At 46.8% G+C, this 20,683-nt stretch overlaps 2 protein-coding genes and 1 pseudogene across 3 annotated transcripts in view; 2 read left to right on the top strand and 1 right to left on the bottom strand.

Moving 5' to 3' along the window:
• Positions 1-20,683, bottom strand: part of WNT5B (Wnt family member 5B) — a 107,150-nt gene that overhangs the window by 43,641 nt on the left and 42,826 nt on the right. The window lies entirely within an intron of this gene.
• Positions 1,547-5,373, top strand: LOC123844969 (RNA transcription, translation and transport factor protein-like; annotated as a pseudogene).
• Positions 4,712-12,076, top strand: FBXL14 (F-box and leucine rich repeat protein 14). 2 transcript variants are annotated; one of them, XM_045874109.3, is made up of 2 exons: positions 4,712-6,855; positions 11,900-12,076. In XM_045874109.3, the coding sequence occupies exons 1-2, from the start codon at positions 5,657-5,659 to the stop codon at positions 11,961-11,963; spliced, it is 1,263 nt and encodes a 420-aa protein (XP_045730065.1). In that variant the 5' UTR covers positions 4,712-5,656; the 3' UTR covers positions 11,964-12,076. The 2 variants fall into 2 exon arrangements, with proteins under 2 accessions (XP_045730065.1, XP_045730066.1); XM_045874110.3 differs by having other exon boundaries at positions 4,713-6,808; positions 11,900-12,040.

Genomic DNA, 20,683 nt, shown 5'->3' with positions numbered 1-20,683 from the left:
CTTTGCCCATTTTAAAATCAGGCTATTTGGGGCGCCTGGGTGGCTCGGTCGTTAAGCGTCTGCCTTTGGCTCAGGTCATGATCCCAGGATTCTGGGATCGAGCCCCGCGTCCAGCTCCCTGCTCCGCAGAGAGCCTGCTTCTCCCTCTCCCTCTGTCTGCCGCTCTGCCTACTTGTGCTCTCTCTGTCAAATAAATAAATAAAATCTTAAAAAAAATAAAATAAAAAAATAAAACCAGGCTATTTGTTCCTTTGCTGCTGCTTAAATCTTTTATTTGCAATCAGTGAATCAAGTCCTCGCCCTCTATTATCTTTAATATTCTCTAACAAAGAAGAGGTGCCCCAAGGTATTCTCTTGTCTAGTAATACTAGAAATGAAAAGAATGTTGCTGTCAAGAAATCTTGAAGTTAGAAAGTAGTTGGAAAGGGACCATTTTATAAATCTCAGATATCCATTTCTATTGGTTGTCCAGACTCTTGGAGAAGTTTTGATATGCCTGAAGTCTTTCATAAAGATATTATGTTATTACTGCTCTCAATCATTTCAGCTCAACAACATTTACAGGGTGCCCGCTATGTAATGGACATTGTGCCATGGATACTTTAGAGTTAATATAAAACACACACAAGGGGCGCTAGGGTGGCTCAGTTGGATAAAGGACTGACTTGATTTCAGCTCAGGTCATGATCTCGGGGCCCTGTGATCAAGCCCCAAGTCGGGCTCACCACTCACGGAGAGTCTGCTTCTCTCCCTCTTCCTCTGTGCAGCGCCCTGCACCCCCCGCCCGCCCCCGTCTCACACACTCTCTTTCAAATAAATAAATAAATCTTTAAAAAAATAAATAAAACACACACAAAATATTTTAACTCCTTTGATCTAATAATACCTACCAGCTATATTCTGGGCGACCAGTTTGGGATCTACATTTTTTTGAATGAGTTTAAAAAGCTACAGATCTCTTCTGAACTTTCCTGCCAGATCTTCCCTCTCTGAATGAGGAAGTATACACACCCTTAAGTAAGCTTGATATTTGGGTTGGGCCTCTCAGTTTTCCCAGGCCTCACCCAGGTGAAAAACACACCCTATCTGAAAATCTAGTTCCTTAAAAATATCTTGGTAAAGTTTTGGAGAGACTTCCTATACAAGGCTGTCATTTCTGCTTCTGTACAGAAGCACATTCAGAAAAAACTTCTTTCTGGTTGCAACTTGTTGAAAGATCTCAACAAGTCCTGGGCATCTGGGTGGCTCAGTCGGTTAAGCGACTGCCTTCGGCTCAGGTCATGATCCCAGAGTCCTGGGATCGAGTCCCACATCGGGCTCCCGGCTCAGCAGGGAGCCTGCTTCTCCCTCTGACCCTATCCCCTCTCATGCTGTTTCTCTCTCTCTCTCAAATAAATAAATAAAATCTTTAAAAAAAAAAAAAGATCTCAACAAGTCCTTAAAATATGAACAGCCATCCAGCGCTGCCAGTACTTGAGCTGCCCGCCCCTCCTTGCCTCCCCTCTCCCCAGAGAAGCCCAGGGAACTAACGCAAGAAGGAGGGACCATGTTCCGAGGCAGGCTGATGGCCCTCGACTACCCTAACCCTGCTGGCTTCAACTGCAAAGATGAACCAGAATTTAGAAACTTTATTGTTTGGCTTAAAGACCAGAAAATCAGACACTACAAGATTGAAGGCGGAGGTAATGTAAGAAACATCCACAGTAGTGACTAGCCCAAGTTCTTTGAAAAGTATCTTAGAGATGTTAACTGTCCTTTCAGGATTCAAGATGGGCAAGAAACAATTGACTGGCTTCTTGGTTTAGCTGTAGGACTTGAGTCTGGAGATAATGCTGAAAAATACAAGGACTTGGGACATGATAATACAAAAAGTGCCAGCAATGATCCATCTGGATGTAAATAATCCTGATTTTTAAGGCTCGTGTAATGGCTTTGGTTAACCTTCTTCAGATTCAGCGTCAGGATGACTACCTGGTAATGCTTAAGGCAATTTGCATTTTGGTCCAGGATGCAGCTGCTACAGCAAATCAAACAAAAGAGGGCTTGCCTGTTACTTTAGGCAAACAACTCTTGGTTTTGACACAGGAGATGTGGTTCTTAATGAAGCTGCTCAAATTCTGTGGTTGCTGCACATAGAAGAGCTCGGAGAGCTACAGACAAAAATTCATGAAGCCGTACGTAGTAGCTGTTCAGGCAATTACTGCTGATCCCAAGACAGACCACAGACTGAGGAACACTTTAGGATTTCAGCTTCTCACCTACTTAGTACAATTAGGACCCATGTACAGTCTGGCATGTGTTCGGAAATCCAGTGTCACATTTTCGAGGGAAGATGCCCAGAAAATCGACTACATTCTAGAGATTTATCATCATTGCTTTTTCTTTAATAAAATTCAGGAAAGTGGGGGAAAAAAATGAACAGCTATCCAGATTATTTTCTACAATGGTATCCATCTTTTTCAGATTATCAGGGTCTCTGCTCCACGATACATACCCTCCATCCACTTTTGTGCCCCAAATCTGAACCTAAACCAAAACCCCCAAGAAGCTACTGCATGTGAAAATATTCTTAATCTCTGGCCTGCCTTAGGAACAATCCATAAATTCCAGGGTTGAGAAGACAACAGGACTAATGTAGGCTCATGGTCTCCTAGAGTGCTACTACTGGAAAGGCCTCTGAAGGTTATCCAGTCAAATCACCCTCGTGTCACATGAGGAAACTGAGAGCCAAAAAGGGACATGTTTTCTCAAAGCCATACAAAGTCACTATGTCTCCAGACAGCATAGGGCTCTTTGATGCCACACCTCTTTTTGTCCACTAATGTTCATTTCCTGAGATGCCTCTTGATGTTTATTTTCCTACTTATTGAACATGAAAACAATTGTATTACTGAAAATCCTTGAAATATGTTTGAATGTCTTAAACAAAAGGCTCTGTATTAATAAAATTCCAGAGTTCCCCTCAAGAAAAAGTTTTGCTAGAACTAGGATCAGGTGGCCAACTTCTAGAGAAAGTGCTCTGGGCACCTCTGAATGACTCTTCAGACTTGAGAACAATGGCCTGTCTAGGGGAGAACCACTAAGCTCCTTTTGTTCAGGTCATGCTCCCAGTCTACAAATACACTCCCTTGGCCCCATGTGTGGTCTAGCACTTTGTTTTGTGTTCACTAGGATTAAGGTGTTTGGGATTCATACTTTGACATCAATACAACACATCTACATCCTCAGCACAACAACAAAAAAGTGACTTTCATGTCGAGTTTAAGGTAAAAATTGAGGCATAAGTGACTGAGACAAATATAAGGCCAGATACACTTTAGGAGAAGAGTATTAGCTCGGATATGGCCCGGAATTGTGACATCTTATTGCCACAGCGCATCTGGATCATCTAGGTGACTAACAGTACAGTCTATTATTTCAGGAAGGTTATAAAAATCTATGGGCCTCACACCATGCGTAACATGGGCGAGGAAGCAAACTTGTAAGAATTTTTGCTTCTGCATTTCCTGATTTAGGAACAGGAGAGGTGTGTGTGGGGGGGTGTCTGAAATATCTTCTGCCTATTAGTGAATCTGTATGTACTTGGGCTAGCATTGGTCTCCCGGGCAAAGAGAGGTGGCCAAAAGTTAATCTCACATACTGAAGAGGGAACCCATTCAAAATCTTGTTTGGGCCCTCAAAGAATCAATGAAACCATTTTCCTTTTCTGATAAATACATCAGGTTGTCCTGTATGAGGTTGTATGGACCCATGAGTTCATTAAAAGTACAGAGGGTCATTTTCTCTGATCCAAAGATTCTTGGTTTGGGGATAGTTAGGAGGAAACGCTGAAATCCTATCGTCTGTGCCGGCATTTGAGACCCAAGAGCCACATTCTAAAAGAGAGCACTGCCCTGGTTCCATAAAACCCAGTTTATAAACCAGCAGACATAGTCTGCTAAGACTATGTTCAATAGTCGCTGTGTTTTATTTAAAAAGTATCTTTGTGTTAGTACATACAAATATACTCTCAGTACAACTGTCCGTACAATTTATATTTAGTCCAAGAGGCTGGCGAGAAGGAAAAAGATCATAAAGCAAGGCTTAGGGACGGCTGCTCTCTTCGAAGTGCAAAGCAGGCTGGCGCGATGCGAGGGCATCCGTGGCGCTCCCGGCAGTCCACAGTTCAGCAACAAAGTGCGGAAGTGGAGGGAAGTTTTGGTGTATAAAGTACCACAGCGGTGTCTGGAAACAAACAGAAGATGCTAGAAGGCAGCAGGAATGGGTAGTGCTAGAATGAGGGCTGGGGAGGGTCAGGGTCAAGCTCAGGTAGTCATGGATAGAGCCGAGTTTCTTCGTAATTTGAGGCACAAGACCGGAGAGAAAGGAATCGTAGGAAGCAACCCCGTTGGGGAAGACTGGGGGTGTGATAACAGGGACATGTTAAGAGGCATTAGGAACAGTAAAAAAAGGAAGGAGAGTTGGAGTGATGATTATTGAGTACTACCACTGGGAGGAGGGTCTTGCAAGGATAATAAAGGGAGAAGGGTGTAAAGGAAGGGTCAGGAACGGTAGGGGTAAACTATGGGAAAAGACTGCGCAGACGTCAGCAGCAAAGAAAAAGAGAAGGAATGGGGTTGGGGCGTGGCCCAGAAAGGGAATGGCTCAATAGCGGGCTACGGGGTGAAAAGGAGAAGGGTGGGGAAGAGCCCGGCTGACAGCTGCTCTCAAATGGCGCCTACAGGGTTAAAAACCAGGGCGACCAGACTAGGAAGAACTCGGTTTCCAGGGTAACGGCTCCGACAGTTCCGGCAGCGCAGGCTCGTACCATTGCGCGGGCGCGCGCGGGGGGAGCGCGGCGGGAGGGGACGCGCGAAGGAGCAGTCGGGCAGAGGGGTCCGGCCCGGACTCTACCAAACGCGCCGCCCGCCTGCTCGCCCCGGGCCCGGCGCCGAGCCGCGCTCCGGCCGCGCGGGCCGCGGCGTCCTCCGTGCCCGGGCCCGCAGCTCCCAACTGGCCGCGGACGGCGGGGGGTGGGGGTGAAGGAACGTGCGCCCGGTGGCCCGGATTGGCCTCCAGGTCCCCCCGCCTGGGCGGCGGAGTGCGGGCGGCCCGGGCTGGGAGGTTTGAAAAGCGGGCGAGAGACAAAGGCAGCAGGAAGCCTTCTCGGCGCCCGGAGCCCGTGCTCGCAGCCCCCGGGGGCCCCCGGCCGGCCCGCCGGCCCGGAGCAGCTGCGTCGGCGGCCGGCGGCGGCAGTGGCAGGAGGCAGAGGATGCGGCAGGGGGCGTGGGAGCGGCGGCGGAGCGGGCGGAGCGGCGCGGCCCGAGCGCGGCGTGGTTAGACCCGAGGCGGCGGAGGCGGCGGAGGCGGCGGCCCGGCCGGGCTCGGGAGTGAGTGAGAGGGCGCCTTCCCCGCCCGGGATGTGAGGACCGAGCGGAGCCCGGGGCGGGGGGAGGGAAGGGAAGGGAGGAGAAGCCGGCAGGAAGGAAGGAAGGACGGACGGACCAGGAGGAGGAGCGGCGGCGGCGGCCGGAGCCGGAAGGCGGGGAGGGGCCGTCCGTTGGGCCCGAGGCGGCGGCGGCAGCGGCCGGGGCGAACCGCTCTTGTCGCCTTTCGGGACAGGGGCGGCGGGGCCCGCGCCTCCTCCCCCCGGCGCCGCGGAGGGGGGAGGAGGAAGATGGAGACCCACATCTCGTGCTTGTTCCCCGAGCTGCTGGCCATGATCTTCGGCTACCTGGACGTCCGGGATAAGGGGCGCGCGGCGCAGGTGTGCACGGCCTGGCGGGACGCCGCCTACCACAAGTCGGTGTGGCGGGGGGTGGAGGCCAAGCTGCACCTGCGCCGGGCCAACCCGTCGCTGTTCCCCAGCCTGCAGGCCCGGGGTATCCGCCGTGTGCAGATCCTGAGCCTCCGCCGCAGCCTCAGCTACGTGATCCAGGGCATGGCCAACATCGAGAGCCTCAACCTAAGCGGCTGCTACAACCTCACTGACAACGGGCTGGGCCACGCGTTTGTGCAGGAGATCGGCTCCCTGCGTGCCCTCAACCTGAGCCTCTGCAAGCAGATCACCGACAGCAGCCTGGGCCGCATAGCCCAGTACCTCAAGGGCCTGGAGGTGCTGGAGCTGGGGGGTTGCAGCAACATCACCAACACCGGCCTCCTGCTCATCGCCTGGGGCCTGCAGCGCCTCAAGAGCCTTAATCTCCGCAGCTGCCGCCACCTCTCGGACGTGGGCATCGGGCACCTGGCCGGCATGACGCGCAGCGCGGCCGAGGGCTGCCTGGGCCTGGAGCAGCTCACGCTGCAGGACTGCCAGAAGCTCACTGACCTTTCTCTAAAGCACATCTCCCGGGGGCTGACGGGCCTGAGGCTCCTCAACCTCAGCTTCTGCGGGGGCATCTCGGACGCGGGCCTCCTGCACCTGTCGCACATGGGCAGCCTACGCAGCCTTAACCTGCGCTCCTGCGATAACATCAGTGACACGGGCATCATGCACCTGGCCATGGGCAGCCTGCGCCTCTCAGGGCTGGATGTGTCGTTCTGTGACAAGGTGGGGGACCAGAGTCTGGCTTACATAGCCCAGGGCCTGGACGGCCTCAAGTCCCTGTCCCTCTGCTCCTGCCACATCAGCGATGATGGCATCAACCGCATGGTGCGGCAGATGCACGGGCTGCGCACGCTCAACATCGGACAGTGTGTGCGCATCACAGACAAGGGCCTGGAGCTGATCGCTGAGCACCTGAGCCAGCTCACGGGCATAGACCTGTACGGCTGTACCCGAATCACCAAGCGCGGCCTGGAGCGCATCACGCAGCTGCCCTGCCTCAAGGTACTCAACCTGGGACTCTGGCAGATGACGGACAGTGAGAAGGTCAGGTGAGGGCAGCAGCACCTGCTCCCCTTGTACCGCCCTGTTCATCCTCCGGTCACCACCACGCCCCCCCCCCCCCCACATGCACACTTACACATAGATCATTGTAGCGGATGAGAAGGGGGATAGTGACACGAAGCCTCAGGCGCATTTTCTCCCTCCTTCAGCACCTCGGCCCACTACACACCCATTCCCATTGCATCTGGGGTTCCTCTGCTACCCCTACCTTACTCCCCTCTCGTTTCCCCTGACGATGGAGAGACCGATTCAGCTACTTACCCACCCACTCCTCTCTGCAGGGGGATGGAGGACTGTTTGAGCTACTGTATCCCCACTGCTTTACATTTGGAAATGGGGGAGGGGGTGGGGATGGCCTAGTCCTTAAAACCCTGGGGGAGTTGAGGAAAATGTCTGCCTTCCTTAAGCTTTCATTTGAATACTGTGATCTGGTTTTTATTTTGAAGTGTATAAAGAGCAAACCCAATTACCACGGCCTTTTCACCCTTCTTCCTTCCACATTGTAACTAATCCCAGGCTCTTCTCGTCACTTCTCCTACAGTACTCTGCTGTTCACGCTCATTTCCTTTTGTCTTTCTTTTTCGTGTTTTTATTTTTTGAAGAAATTCGAAATCACGGTCCTTTTTTTTTTCTGCTGAATATAGTCTATATATTATATATATATAAATTATATATATATATACATATATGTATGTCTGGCTACCTCGTTTTAGTTTACTTTTTTCTCTGAAGCCCTGGAATTCTACAAGAGAGATATTTTGAGACTGAAACATTTTTGTGCCTAGACTGGAAAGATGCCCATTGGGTTTGTACATCTTTTTTGTTTTGGCTTCTTCCCAAACTCCATCCATCCAGTGTGTCCCACTTCCACATTCTGGCTATAATTTTTTTTTTCCTTGCCCATTGGGATTTGAGGGCCCAACGGTGTTCGTAAATCTTGACTTAATTTATAGCACAAATGTGTGGAAGAAATGAGAGTTGAACTTTGTTTGTTTGAGATGCAGATTGTGTCTTGAAAATGATTATTATATATGCAAATTCTGCCCTACCCTCACCCTCTTCCAAGTGTCCCCACAAAAAAGGTCACACGGTGAGGCTTCCTGTTGGAAGCAGAGGAGCAGAGTTGGCCTACGGAGCCCCCGGGGCTGTAACGTGAAGGGGAGAGGACTAAAACTCACATCTTATCTCTGTTCTGTTAATAAAATGGGAGTTTGTGGGTTTTAACAAAAATCTGTTTCTAAATGGAGGCATAGATGGCTTTCTTTATTTTGGTGGGGGTTGGGACTTGTGGCTTTAAAAAAAAAATCGCTTTTGAGTAGGATGTATATTTTTGTTGGAGTTTTTGTTTATTTTTTTAGAATCCTCCACAGCAACATGCGAGACCATGGAGTTAAAGAAACCCAGAGACCTTTATCAATTAATTGTACTGTTTGTGAATTTGTATAAATAATAACAAAGATCCTCTTAAAACGTTTATATTCTTACAGTAAAAGGTTAAACTGATATTTATATAATAAAAGAGGAAATATGAAGTATGTTTTTGAAAAAAAAAAAAAAACAAAACAAAAACAAAAAACCTTGTATCTGTGAATTATTTTGAAGGCAGTGTGTGTTTGGGTACATGCCAGAGTAGGAGGTGCTGTTTGTGTACTCTAAGAGGAAATAAGGTATAGAGTTGGGTGCATCCTATGTGGTGTGAGTAAGCTCATGGTTACAAATTTATTCTGTGTAAAGTTTACTACTGACATCTAAATGTTTTGTTGCTGGAAATGTGACGACTGGAGATTCATATAATTTTTGGTTTTAAACTGTCAACAACATGGAAATTGAAAGAAACTGAACAAAATGGAACTTTTTAAAAAGTAGATCTGTAAGAGTCACAATTTCCCAGGGTGGCAATGAGATCCAGGGGTCCTGTTGAAAAATGGGTCATGAGATGTGGAAGTGGGGAAGAAAAGACGGGCTTCTTTCCATTTTGAGTGGGTGTGGGGAGGATGTGAAATGGTGAAGGGTGGAGGGAACTGAAGCCATTGTTCAGAAAAGTTAAAAGAGCGCTGTCCTTGCCTACTCGCTCACTTGCTCAGTCATGCATGCTGAATCTCACAGTGTGAGTGAGGGTCCTGGTGGAAAGGAGGAAGGCAGTTCAGCCCCTCTTTTTAACATTCTCCTCCAGGCCCCGCTGTATTTAAGCACTTTCCTGGGGGATGGGGAGGTTGGCCAGGAGTTCTTGCACATTTGCATTTTAAGCACTTCCAGCGCTGAAGCTCACCACTCCACTCGGATCCACTGTGGTGAGGGCTCTTAGGCTGAATTCGGGGCAGATAAATGAATACCAACAATTCCAGCGAAGAGTTCCCTCTGGTAGACAGTAAATAATCAACACCCCGCAGCTGGGCTGCGGAAGTGGCAGGGTATAAATGCTCCAACGGTGGAGTAATTCACTTTCCTGGTTTCCCATAGGTCTTAGTTGTTTCTGAGATGCTTTTTAAACAACAACAACAAAGTACAGATCCCAGCAAGAGCTAATAAGAGCGGTATAAAACTTTCCTGCAAAGACACCTCTTTCCAGGAAGAGAGCTAGAACCCAAGTTTCTCTTGGGGTGAGATTGTTTTGTAAAATTTCCAAGCTTTCTGCTTGAGCATATCACAAAAGTGGCATTGTTCCTTTTTGGAGAGCCATCACAATTGGGTCTAACTGAGCCTGACACTAGATCCATCTTCCTTTTCTTTGGGGAAGGTGTGGATCTCTTCCTTCCCTCTTAGGTCACAGTGCTTATTGCCTGGAAAAAAAAAATGTGTGAACCCTAGTAAGAAGTCGGGACGTGGATTTAGGGTCAGCTTTCTAAGCATTTGGCGCGATACCGCATGAAGGTTCCACAAGCTGTAAGTTCTCGGGCTGTTTTTCTTCTTTCAAGAGACTGCATGACTGTACGGATTCAGTCAATAAAATTTGGGCACCTCCTAAGTCTTAGACTCTGTGCTCACATTCTTCATTTTAATACACAAGATAATCCTACCAACTAACGGGAAGGGTTTTCCACTTTTCTGTTTGGTTTTGTTTTTTCCTTGGAAGGCTAAAGATAAGCCTGACTAAAGGTCGGTAAATTAATGTTTGAAAGTCCTCAACCTGAACTGGGTATACTACGAATATATCTGGAGTGTCTCTGGAAACGATGAATAAACCATTTACTTTCATCAGCCAAGGTTAACTGTTTATCTCTCAACCTTTGTGGATGGAAAGAAATGAATATGTGTTGAGAATCGGGGGTATGCTTTGCATGGTCCCTGTAAATTTCTCCTTTCAGTCCTCAAAGCAACCTGTTGAAACAGGTATCCTGATTTCCAGATACGGCGTAGTACTCGCCTGAAGTCACCCAGCCACTGATGGAGGGAAAGCGGGACGCACACCAGGGGCAGCTCCAAAGTCTAGCTCCCTTCTGTCCTCTGAGAAGGTTCAGTTACTGATCATACCTGGAGTTCCAGTGAGGTGACCTCAGAGAAGTGAGTGGTAGCTGTCCGATCACCATGTGGACAAGCCCAGGCCACAGGGCGCGACTTAAAGGGAATATGGGTGGATCCAATCTCCACCATAACTACTGGAATGGAAAGAAATGCTTTTAAAGACTAAAACCACTAAAGGACATGATAATATTTTGTGGGTGCTACAAAAGTTAAAAGGCACATCAGGGCAGTTTTTAGAATAGCAGGAAAAAACCTGGTTCGGGTATTTGCTGCAACTTCAGAAGTGAAAAACCAAAATGGGAACTTCGTGCATATCACCTAGAAGTAATAAACGTCATAGAAACTGTTTGGGTGGTGGTGTGGAAAGGGCTCCATATACCTTTCTTTGGACAGTAGCCCTTAAAGTCTGTCTGGAAAAGATGATAAATGCAACAGTGGGGTTCAGTTTCTGCAGTCCCCTAAGGGCCATGATAGGCCTCCAGCTAGAAGTGCTGGTGCTGCATGATTCTCCCTGCTGTGGACTCCCTCCTGCGGGATTCCTCAGTCCTAAGGCAGGGGAGGGCCTGCCCAATTTACCTCACATTTGGCAACAGGGAAAGGGATGCTTGCCTAACTTACAGTATGTCTTTAACTAGTTAAGAAAATTCAAATTGATCATTTGATCATGATTCAAATCAACAACAAAATCATGAATCTTTCATGATTCAAATCAACAACAAAGATCTGAAAAAGCAAATGTTTCCTTTTATTGGAGTTTCCTTTTAAAGGTAAGAACTTTCTCTGAAAAAAGGACACTTGATATGTAAATCCTGGTGCTTCCCTGCCGTGCCTACTAGAGAGACTCTGGTCTTGGAATAAGCCAAACCTTTTTCCGCTTCTGACTTAGAAAATGTGAATTCAAGTTCTCAAAGGGGAAAGGTAGTGGCCCCCAGGGACCACTCTGTTTCCAAAGAACAAGAACCTCTGGAATAAAAGATCGGATTTGTAAAACAAAACCGAGGCCTCCTTGCAGCTTCTGGCAACCGTCTCTTGCCGGTGCCCTGCAAGGGAGGGCTCCTGGTCTCTGCGCCCTGCTGGACAGAGGGCGGCTCCAGTAAGTCACACGGGCATCGTCCTCTCGGTTGCCCTTGTCTTCCCTGCAGCTCACCTCACTCCCTTTTCAGGTCATTCTATCCATTTCGTAGAGGGCAAGACCTAAATTTCGTGCCCCTCGGAACCACTGGGGAGGCCGGGGTGAGGCTTTCTGATGAACTACTGAAGAGCACAGGATCCGACACCTGGATAGCTATGTTCAGACGCAGGCCTATGCTTAGGCCACATCTCTCGTTTTTGTTCAAACGTGATGTAGCAAGTTAAAATATTTTGCCAAGTGAATGGTATCAAACAGATAAGACGTTCATATTTGGATCACTGCCAACTATTAATAATTGAGAACTTAGCAAAGGTAAGTGCACAGCTAGCATAAAAGTATGTACTCTCAGGGCTTGGAGAGAAAGTGAATCATTTCTAGACAATGAGTACACTTAAATGTCCACAAATGATCAGTTCCAGTCTTTTTCTCTTTTCCAGGGATTGCTCTGACTTTGCCGGGTGGAGTTGCCTGTACCAACCCAGAACATTCGGTACCATGTAAAGTCAAGTCTTCCAGTTAAGGTGCCAGAGAAAGTAAGCTTGAGATCTTAACTGTGCAGCCCTAGCGGGCTATCCTAAGCAGCCCCGCAAATAAAACAAAATAGAAGTGGAATTCTTCTGCTTGCTGTTTGTTAATCCAGAAAAGGGCACGTCATTTTCTTAAAAAAAAAAAAAGAAGACAATGTTTTTATTTTCTCATTCCTCTTCGACTTTAATTGTTTAAAGGACAAATGCCACATATCCTTGTAAGATCGCTTTTATTTGTGATGGTGGAAAATAGTGTCTGTTACAAAGAGAAGAATGAGGTCCTTCTGCAGACTGTGTTAGGGATGTGAACGCAATCTACTGGAAGAATTGAGTCACGACGTAGTGTTCAATTTCTGTCTCAAAATGTTTTCACAAATCCGGTTGATATTGTACATTTAATTTTATAAGTGGGGAAAAAGGCTTGACAAGGCTGGAAAGGTTTTGCCTCCGTGAGGTGAGGCGCGCATATCAGAATAAGGACTGCTTCAGACTTTAAGGACCACATCAGAGGAGGATAAACACACAGGTAGCTCTTGATCTTTCCCCGAGACCCTGCAAAACACCACCCTGACCCCTTGGCTTTAGAAAGGTGCTAAACCAGAGCCTATTTTCACTGGGAGCAAAAAAAACCCACAAACAAAACAAAACAAAACAAACCCAAGTGCTGAAAGTTACTACTACTTAATATGCATTACATTATGCAAATTTAGATATGTTTTGCAAGCGTTATGTATAGGGTTATTCAAGAAGCAATTTGGTAAATGGGCTATAGGGTACTGAAGTAGCTAGCTGTGTCAAACCTGTCACCTGTTGTCCTCAGAGGACTTGAGCCAGTTTCCCAAGCACTGCTTTGTCACAAGTAGTGATGCAAAGTACGAATGCTGTTAAGTCTGTTCTTGCAGTAGTCTTGAAGCTAAGGACTTAAGCATGTTTAGCGCACTGCAAATATCTGTCACCCAATCCTCATAAAGTAGAACTGAGTTGCAGGATCACCAGCTACTCTTCTCCATTCAAAGGTAAAAAGGCTTGACTGAACAGATGTTTTAGTTACAAATCCCTCTTGTCCAGAAAGAGTACAAGGGTCTAATTTGTTAATATCAGGCAGGCTGTTAATGTTTATTACTCCTCAGTTTATGTAATCCACACTCCAGAAGGATGGGGCCCTGCAGACAGCTGTCTGTTCAATAATTACTACTCCTATCATGGATTCAAGTCACTGGAATTGGACTGTGGGAAAATCGTTCTTTGAGACCAGATTAGCTTTTTATAAATAGCACGGGATAACTCAACATGGTTTGGAAAGAACTGTTTTCCTCATCTGAAAAGAATATGAAAATATTTACAAACACCCATAATAATATTTCTCCTTAGGAAATCCTTACCCTAAACTGTCAATTTTATGTACACATTTGTGTAGGAATAAGCTACCTGCTACCATTGCTTTTGAGAAATGGTCTCTAAATAGGAAGAAACCGTAAAAATGAGTCATAATACTCCTAGAATCTTTAGTAAAATCACCGAGGCTAAAATTGGACAGATGGATAAAATAAGGGAGGAATTGCAACAGTTAAGCCCTCAAATTCTTAATGTTCTCAGATGGAAGACAACGAATTTTACCTTCCATTTTTACTTCAGTGTTTTAAACCTTAGCTTCATAGCTCAAAAGCTCATAGCCATGAACAAAAAAAAAAAAAAAAAGACAAGTAGGTGTTTCCTAAGCAAACAATACGGAAATGACAAAGTGACAATTTCTAGCTCTTCCACATCATTTCAAATGCACACAATTTACTAAGTTTGAGGAATCTGTAAAGAGGGTATGGACAGGTTCTGGGTTCTCCCAAGCTTTATCGGGCTCACAGCTTGCCATTGGAGGAAGCAGGGAAGGTCTCCACATTCTCTGAGTCTGGAATAAATAGACGACTGACTCTTCCCACCCCCGCTGACGTCTGTGCACTTGAGCCAGATGCTCTGCCATTGTGCTCAGAGTCAACTGGCGACAGAACAGTGTGGTCCAAAGGAAGACAGCTGCCCTATCTTTTCCCCACACACAAGGGTCTAAATTTCAGTGGAATCACAACAGGAGCTGCAGAAATTCACTGGAGTAAGCACCACACAGTGATTTAGCAGCAAAGAGCCTCACTGCTGCTTACTTTAGAAATAAAATTGTGGGGTGCCTGGGTGGCTCAGTTGGTTAAGCGACTGCCTTCGGCTCAGATCATGATCCCAGGGTCCTGGGATCGAGTCCCACATCGGGCTCCCGGCTCAGCAGGGAGCCTGCTTCTCCCTCTGACCCTCTCCTCTCTCATGCTGTTTCTCTCTCGCTCGCTCTCCAATAAATAAATAAATAAAATCTTAAAAAAAAAAAAAAAGAAAAGAAAATTGTGTAGGGGTGCCTGGCTGGCTCAGTTGGTAAAGCATGCAACTTTTGATCTCAGGGTCGTGAGTTCACGCCCCATACTGGGTGTAGGGATTAGTTAAATAAAACTTAAAAGAAATAAAAATGTGTATATGCAAGTTAGGAGACAGAAGTCGAGCACTACACTTTACTGAAAAGCAGGGGTGGAAAATCAATTTTGACTTCTTCTAGACTGTTCCTTGACCTTTTCCATCCCCACCCCACAAAAACCAAAAACAACAAACCTTTCCCACTCATAAAAGATCGACCCTCCCCACTGTGATGCAGCTATGAATCAGGTCTAGCTGGGAGTCCAACCTTGTGTTTTTCTTTCCCGCAAGCTTGCTAAGATGATTTTTAAGATCCACTATAAGACAGAAAAAGAAAGTATGGTTAATGCAAACGAATGGAAATTTGTTTTCCAATGTGGAAGATGGAAAGTGGAAAGATGAAATTTATTTTTCCACAAAGTCTGCACGCCTTGTGTTTTGTCAGCAGGCGGCAGCATTGTCTGCGAATTGGAGGCTATTTCCAGTGGGGCGCCCAGACCTCCACCCCTCAGACAAATGCCCTCTGGTCACCTCCTGCACCACCTTCTGCCAAACCAAAGAATTTCCCCAGGGTCTGAGAGTTGACAAAGGAGGAATCTCGTGTTGCCAAAAAGATGAAATTGAATTTTAAAACATCAGAGAAGCTGTTTGAAGGAGCCCAGGTAGCACTTTGTTTTCCAAGCAAGATAACAGATGTGACCTCATAAAGGTTCCCTGATTTAGTTCACAGTGAGTGCTTTGCTTTTGGAGGCTGTGGGAATCAAACATCAATTTCTAATTTTTTTTTGGAATATTTATTTATTTATTTGACAGAGCACAAGCAGGGGGAGTAGCAGGTAGAGGCGGAGGGAGAAGCAGTCTCCCTGTGAGCAGGGAGCCAGACGCGGGGCTCGATCCCAGGACCCCGGGATCATGATCTGAGCCGAAGGCAGTAGCTTAACTAACTGAGCCACCCAGGCCCCCAATTACTATTTTTTCTTAAAGACCATCTTGTACAAATCCTGTTACATTGCCATATTTGGGAAGTTTGGGAGAACAAATGGGGTGAAATTTTACAATCCTACATGGAGATAATTTTAACAGCAAGAGTAAAAGTGCTGGCTTTTCTTTTTTATTGCAAAAAAATAGAAAGCATATCATCTGTAATGAAAAATTCTAGAGAGCCTTTCAGGAAAAACTAAAATCTTTAAAAAATTTTAGGAGTACCTATTTTTATTAAGTTATTATAAAATGAGCATCTTTATTGCCCAGATGAAGACATCTTCATAAAATCTATGACACTGAAAATATTTAAGAGCCTGACAGAGAAGTAAGGTTGCTCACATGTCTAAATTCCTCTTATGGAAAACAGGCATTAGGAAAAGGTAGGAGAAATTAAAACAAAGAGAAAGAACTTCTAAGCCAACTTGGCCAGATTCCATAAAATGACACAATCAGGGACAGGCTGAGGACCGGCCAGGTGAGGCCTCGGGGCTCTTGCCCTCTTGGTGCTCAACAGTCTGGCCTTGGGGAATCCATGCCTGGATCTGAGGAGCAGTGGTGCAGGCGCCGAATAAAAATGGGGAAGGTAGAAGGTGGATATCCCCTATGGCTACTTCTACCAAGCTGTAGTCACTGGACGGGGCACGGCTTTATTAGCTCAGTGATACAGAGGTCATTTTGGGTTAGAGAATGAGAGAAAAGAAAGGAAACTCAGGGCCCTGCCAGGAAGCAAATCACCGTTTGCGGCACCATTCATGAAGGTCTTATAAAAGCAGAAAATCTCCCCAGGCAGCTTTATGGACATCGTAGCTCAAATATGCCACCATTAGTGACCATACCGAATGCAGATTCAGGGACGGCAACCCAAGTAAGGAAAAGAGGTCGCAGCAGCAGGAATAGAGAGCCTGTAACCCTCCAAACGGAGCCGAGGAGGAGAAAACACAGGGCAGGCCGAGGAGCCAGATCAAGGCAGCTGACATGACATGGAGGGCAAGCATATTTAACGACCAGCACCTCCAACAGATGGTCGTTAGAAGGAACGACTGGCAGCCTCCGAGACCAGCTCTCCTGAACCAGCACATATCTCCAAGAAGACAGGCCCTCTTTCTTTGGTTGTTGGAGTCTGACTTGAGACAAAACTTCCAACTCACAGGCCACCGGGCTGGCCTGCGGTGAACTGTGACTGAGGACGTGATGGAAGGTGACAGCACCAGGTGCCTGACCCCGTCCTGCTCAGACAGGTCGCTGTTTGGCTGCCCCACCCCCCACAGCCATCCTCGTCTCCAGCTGTATGCTCCTGCTATATGTATGCTCCAGCTGCATGCTCCTGCTGTATGCTCCTGCTGTATGTATGCTCCAGCTGTATGCTCCCGCTATATGTATGCTCCAGCTGCATGCTCCCGCTATACGTATGCTCCAGCTCTATATGCTCCTGCTGTATGCTCCTGCTGTATGTATGCTCCAGCTGTATGCTCCCGCTATATGTATGCTCCAGCTGCATGCTCCCGCTATACGTATGCTCCAGCTCTATATGCTCCTGCTGTATGCTCCTGCTGTATATATGCTCTAGCTGTATGCTCCCGCTATATGTATGCTCCAGCCGCATGCTCCCGCTATATGTATGCTCCAGCTCTATGCTCCTGCTGTATGCTCCTGCTGTATATATGCTCTAGCTGTATGCTCCCGCTATATGTATGCTCCAGCCGCATGCTCCCGCTATATGTATGCTCCAGCTCTATGCTCCTGCTGTATGCTCCCGCTGTATGTATGCTCCAGCTGCACGCTCCTGGCACCGTCCTGGTTGCACAGGGAAAACAAGCTAGGACGACAGTGCACCCTGGGAGACACAGAAAACAGGCGTTTCCAGGGCCGCGGTGGGGGGGGGGTGACATCCCTCACACAGGCCCTTGAGGCAGCAGTTGGCTCCAGTGGCCACTGCCCACCAGCTGCACTCGGCTCAGCCTTCTGGGCTCCATTTTGGCAAAGAAGGTGTAGCCACAGCTCTAGTGATCCCCAGAAGGCGCTTTTAGAGATCCCCTGAAACCCTGCCTGTAGAGGGCTTCCAGGGCAGAGCTCGCTGGCCCAGACAGCCTGGCCACTCATCTGTCCACAGGACAGCCATGGCTGCTGCTTTCCTAATGTCCCCTCAGTCCCAGCCCCACAAAAGTAAAGGTGTCCACGCAGACATCCAAGTTAATGCAGCACAGACACGTCCTGGTTCCTCGAGCTCCGTGAGCAGAGGAGCACAGGGAGTGCAATCCTCCTGGATTTGGGGTGCCTTGCACTTGATGCCCCATGGACCCCTCCATACCCCCCCATGGACAATTCCCAAGCTCCATGAGCTCCCACTGCTGTACCCATTCCTGCCTCTGCACCTGCCAGGAACTCGCAGAGAAACTACAGCCCTTGTGTGCAGGGATGCAAACACCTTCCCACCCTTTCCACCAATGGCCCAAAACAAGCCTGCTAATGCTAATCTACCCCCTCACTTGCAGCTCAACAGCTTTTCTTCTTAAGCTCCTGATAATGGTTTTACTAAAATCCCCTTTTGATGGAAAAAAATCCCAGCTGGACATTTCAGGCCTCAGCACAATGTACAAGGCTGCAGGTCCCTTTCCCTACCTCACAAAGGCCTCTAATCAAGTGGAAAATGTGCTGGAGGCCAGAGGTTTGGGTCTGCAATTATTTTTTAAGGGATTACTAGAGAAGAATAGAGGGCAGCAAGGATCCCCCCACCCCCGGCTTTGTTTTCCATTCGGTCCTGCTTTTAGACATATGGAACCCGTAGCAGTGTCCAGTTCCCCAAGCATGAGAGCCTCATATCTCCCTTCCCTGGTGGAAGGGTGTCATCTCTGAACGCCATCACTTCAAAAAGATTTAGAGAGTTTGGAAGCAATATGCAGGTCCTATTCCGACCCCGTTTAAGCCCTTATTTATAAAACCACCATCGAACAGGATCTCGTGTATGAGGAGAGCACTCATTCATTAACCTCTAACCCCCACTCTGTATGCAGAGGGGAGAGTTCACACCGTGTCCATACACTGCTAAGATTGGGAGCATTCACTAGGGCTTCCCAGGCTTTGGAGGGCAAGAGGTCATGTTCTCAATCTTGCCAGATATCCTTCTTCTTATTTATATATATTGACCCCTCCCCTCAACACAGAGCCCTAATGCAAACCATGGATAAAAATATAAAACTCTAACCATTCTTATTAGCCTATTTGAAAATGTACACTATGGAAGGGAATTTGTCTTCTCTGCATATTGTCATTTACACATAAATGCTCATTAAGGACTAATTGATAAATGAACATTTCAGGTTGGCCCTAAATTCTCATCATTCTATTTCAGCACAGAAGAACTGCTCATCCTTCTCAACCGAGCTGGTTAGTGATGTATGCAAATACCCAGTAAAAAGGAAATGATTACAAATTCCTAAACTCATTCTGGGATGATCAAGGATTAGGCTGTTCAGCTCTGAAAGCTAGAAGTCAGCACATATTGTAAAATAAATGCCAGGCTGAGTAACAATTTTTAGGTCCTTTCTTCAAAGTCCCTAAAACACCTTTGGTCAAAAACAAAAAAAACAAAAAGCCAACTCTGGTCTTTTTTGTGAGTATAAATGCCTTCTTTTTTTTTCTTTTTTAAGATTTTATTTATTTGACAGAGAGAGACAGCAAGAGAGGGAACACAAGTGGGGGGGTGGGGGAGGGAGAAGCAGACTCCCCGTTGAGCAGGGAGCCTGACGTGGGACTCGATCCCAAGACCCTGGGATCATGACCTGAGCTGAACACAGATGCTTAACGACCGAGCCACCCAGGTGCCCCAGTATAAATGCCTTCTTGATTTATTTTGCTTTACTGATTTTTCAGTTTTCCCGCAGAAAAACCCTAAACAAGTGAGAACCAGATGGATAAAAGCGTAATTATTACAGAATACATTAGATACCTCATACTAACACCATCCTAGTATTCTACGTTGGCCTTCACACTTTTTTTGGTGGGTAATTGCGGGAGGAGGGGGCCATACAGTTTCCCTAAAGACAGCAAGTAAGGGTGGCCCCTCTGGGGTCCTCTCCTCAAATAATGACAGACGGGCTTGCAGAATTACTTCTGCTGGATATCAAAATGTTGTGACAGCTTTCTCCAGGAGTGAATAATTTTCAGCCTACTTTAGATGAAGATGAACTTGTTTTAGCAAGGTGAAGTGATACATTCAAGGGCATCAGCAGGGACAGTGTACTCGCTCTAAAAAGTCTAAGGGGGCCTGACTCCTTAAATAAGGAGCAAACCATGAGTCAAACCAAGTGTGACTTAAAGGGAGAGTTGTTCCAAATCTTCCTCTCCCGGATACACTTCCTGAATCATTACCCAGAAAGTCTGTTTGCTCCTTTCCTCGGCTTATCAGCATTATTTTATTTTGTTTTATTTTGTTTTATTTTTTTGAGAGTGGGAGGAGGGAGGGGCAGAGAAAGAACCTTAAGCAGGTTCTTGCCCAGCGCAGAGCCCGACGTGGGGCTCGATCCCACGATCCTGAGATCATGACCTGAGCCAAAATCAAGAGCCGGATGCTTAATCGACTGAGCCACCCAGGCGCCCCAACATTAGTTTAATACTCATCATTATTCTTATACTTCTCCACTCTTTTAACATACTGTATCCAACAAAGTATCGGTTGTTTTAGAAGTCACTCTTCCTACCAAAGCCAGTTTGGGGAAGAGTAAAACAGCAATTTGAAAACAATAATTTGATAGAACAGTGATGACAATGCATCTCAATTTTTTAGGGCGGTTGAAGATTTTAGTACACTGGGATGTGAACATCTTTCAGACTCTCATTAGATCAGAAAAGTATGGGGCGCCTGGGTGGCTGAGTCGTTAAGCGTCTGCCTTCGGCTCAGGTCATGATCCCGGGGTCCTGGGATCGAGCCCTGCATCGGGCTCCCTGCTCCGCGGGAAGCCTGCTTCTCCCTCTCCCACTCCCCCTCCTTGTGTTCCTTCTCTCACTGTGTCTTTCTCTGTCAAATAAATAAAATCTTAAAAAATAATAGATCAGAAAGGTATGTAAAAACCAACGTACGACCAACTTTCTTAATTTTCCACTCAAAAAACAAGATTACCATAATTAGAATTAAGAAGTACAAAGTATAGGCTTTCAAATTAACAAAAAGAAAATTTTGTTTAAGACCTAAAGAGAGAAGGAAATTATATCTTGAGGTTGAAATGCTATTGGTCCAAAGTTCATTATGTCTAGCTGGCATTCCTAAAA

Source organism: Mirounga angustirostris, unplaced genomic scaffold (genome assembly GCF_029215605.1).
Source record: "Mirounga angustirostris isolate CCGP_5_RB_7025 unplaced genomic scaffold, mMirAng1.0.hap1 SCAF_5, whole genome shotgun sequence".
NCBI lineage: Eukaryota > Metazoa > Chordata > Mammalia > Carnivora > Phocidae > Mirounga > Mirounga angustirostris.
The sequence above is the reverse complement of the archived record's forward strand: the minus strand, read 5'-3'. Positions and strand labels throughout refer to the sequence as shown.